This window comes from Octodon degus, unplaced genomic scaffold (assembly GCF_000260255.1).
Source record: "Octodon degus isolate 3935 unplaced genomic scaffold, OctDeg1.0 scaffold00010, whole genome shotgun sequence".
NCBI classification, from domain to species: Eukaryota; Metazoa; Chordata; class Mammalia; order Rodentia; family Octodontidae; genus Octodon; species Octodon degus.
This window is the reverse complement of record NW_004524586.1, coordinates 4,849,487-4,851,252: the sequence shown is the minus strand read 5'-3', so window position 1 is coordinate 4,851,252 and position 1,766 is coordinate 4,849,487. Positions and strand designations below refer to the sequence as shown.

The 1,766-nt window shown below is 43.3% G+C and overlaps 1 protein-coding gene across 1 annotated transcript in view; it reads left to right on the top strand.

Annotated features, from left to right (window-relative positions):
- Positions 1-1,766, top strand: part of Arhgap19 (Rho GTPase activating protein 19) — a 115,997-nt gene that overhangs the window by 57,437 nt on the left and 56,794 nt on the right. The window contains exon 6 of the mRNA XM_023709034.1: positions 1,306-1,392. Within this exon, the coding sequence (XP_023564802.1) occupies positions 1,306-1,392 (87 nt within the window). The remainder of the gene's footprint in view (positions 1-1,305; positions 1,393-1,766) is intronic.

Genomic DNA, 1,766 nt, shown 5'->3' with positions numbered 1-1,766 from the left:
GCTTGCCAGGCAAGCGCTTATTCTACTGAGCCATCTCCCCGGCCCCAACCTTTTGTCTTTTGAGACAGGGTGTGCTAAGACACTAAGGTGCCCAGGCAGGGCTTGAACTTGTGGTCCTCTGACCTCAGCCTCCCAGAGTGCTGGGCTACAGGGATCTGCCACTGTGACCTGCTTTAAACAAGTAACTTGTATTTGACATGGAGGCACAAAGCTATTTTATTTGTAATAAAGATCTAAATTTTAAAAATTTTGTTAGTATATGTTTGCAGTATATAATGCTTATATCCACTGTGGGAAGTTGGTACGTGGACAGAACACATCATATTATGGAGTTCATCGTGTGGTGGAATGGTGAGGCAGGGCACTTGGGTTGGAAGCTGCAAACCACTTAGGTTACCTGTAACCATTTTGATACCTTTTTATCCTCCTCTTAAATTGGGTATATTACTAGCTTTACCACTTCATAAGGTTGTTGGGGTGACAATAGAAATAAATAGGTGATAGTGACATATAAAAATATTTCTGAGATTATAAAACAGAATAGGAAAGTAAAGGAGAAAGATTGTGTGGAACATTTTACCTTAAAAAAAAGTTTTGGGCCAAGAAAAGCCTGTGGTGTGGGCTGGGCAGAGAGGAGACACCAACATTTGTCCGCGTTGAGGATCAAACTTCCTCATGAAGGATTTTAGAAGCTCTTAACCGGAGCTATGGAAAGGGAGTAAACTGTGGTTATAGACAGAAGTATGAAAGGGATCCTGAGGAAAGCAAACAGATCCAGTGACAGGGATTCATGCTGAGGTGAGGGTTTGGGCATAGTAAAAGTGCTGATGTACTTGGGGGAAAAAGACAGGAGAAACAAGAGAGGGGAATCAATAACAATTTGACTGTGTTTTTAAGAAACAGATGTCACCTTTGGTGTCAGTTGTGACAGTTCTCCCTTTTCTTTGGAGCAACTCTGGTTTCTCTAAAGAGGCAATGTCCTTGATAGCTAGTAGACACATCCTCTCGGTTTTGAACGCTAGACTAGACTTTCTGTAGCAGCTTTGCGCACGTGTCTAATTTTCAAGCAGAAGTAGGAAATGAGGTTGGTTCTCATAGATTTCCTGGTTGTTTCAGGGACACGTGGTAGGCTTATGTCACATCTAGTAGAAACCTACTGAGCCCCAAATCAGTGTTTCCAGAATCAAATGTCTAGAGGTACCTTTGTAGGGATAGAAACACTTATGCATTTGAAAGAATAAGCTTATTGGTATTACCTCTCTCAGCCCTTATAGCCCCCCTTTTGATCTCTTTTCCTTTGAATAGGTTACTGCAAATGACCTTAAGGAAAATATCACAAAGTTAAACAATGGGATGGCTTTTATGATCAAACACTCCCAGAAACTTTTTAAGGTAGGTAAGGAATGGCGTTTACTAACAGGCGAAGGCAAAAGGAGGGGAGGAATAGAGGCTGAGGAGGCCTCAGTCTCCTGGGTGGCTGGCTCTACTCTTCTGAGCAATCCCGCCTTTTTCATGAAAGGCAGCACACGTCGGCAGCTTCCTAGTTTTGTCCTACCTGCTTCCTACCAGTTGCATTTTGAGAGTCTACAGCGTCCTTTCATTTTATATTTTTGTCCCTTTCAGTCTGAATTGCAGTGGTTCTACCAACATAGTTTTCTCCAGAACTGTTTGGGTCTTCTGTGGATTTCAGTGGGGTGCATTCCAGGCAAGCGCTTGGTCTGCTGAGCTATCTCCCCGGCCCCCTGAGGGGCATTCCACTAGACAGA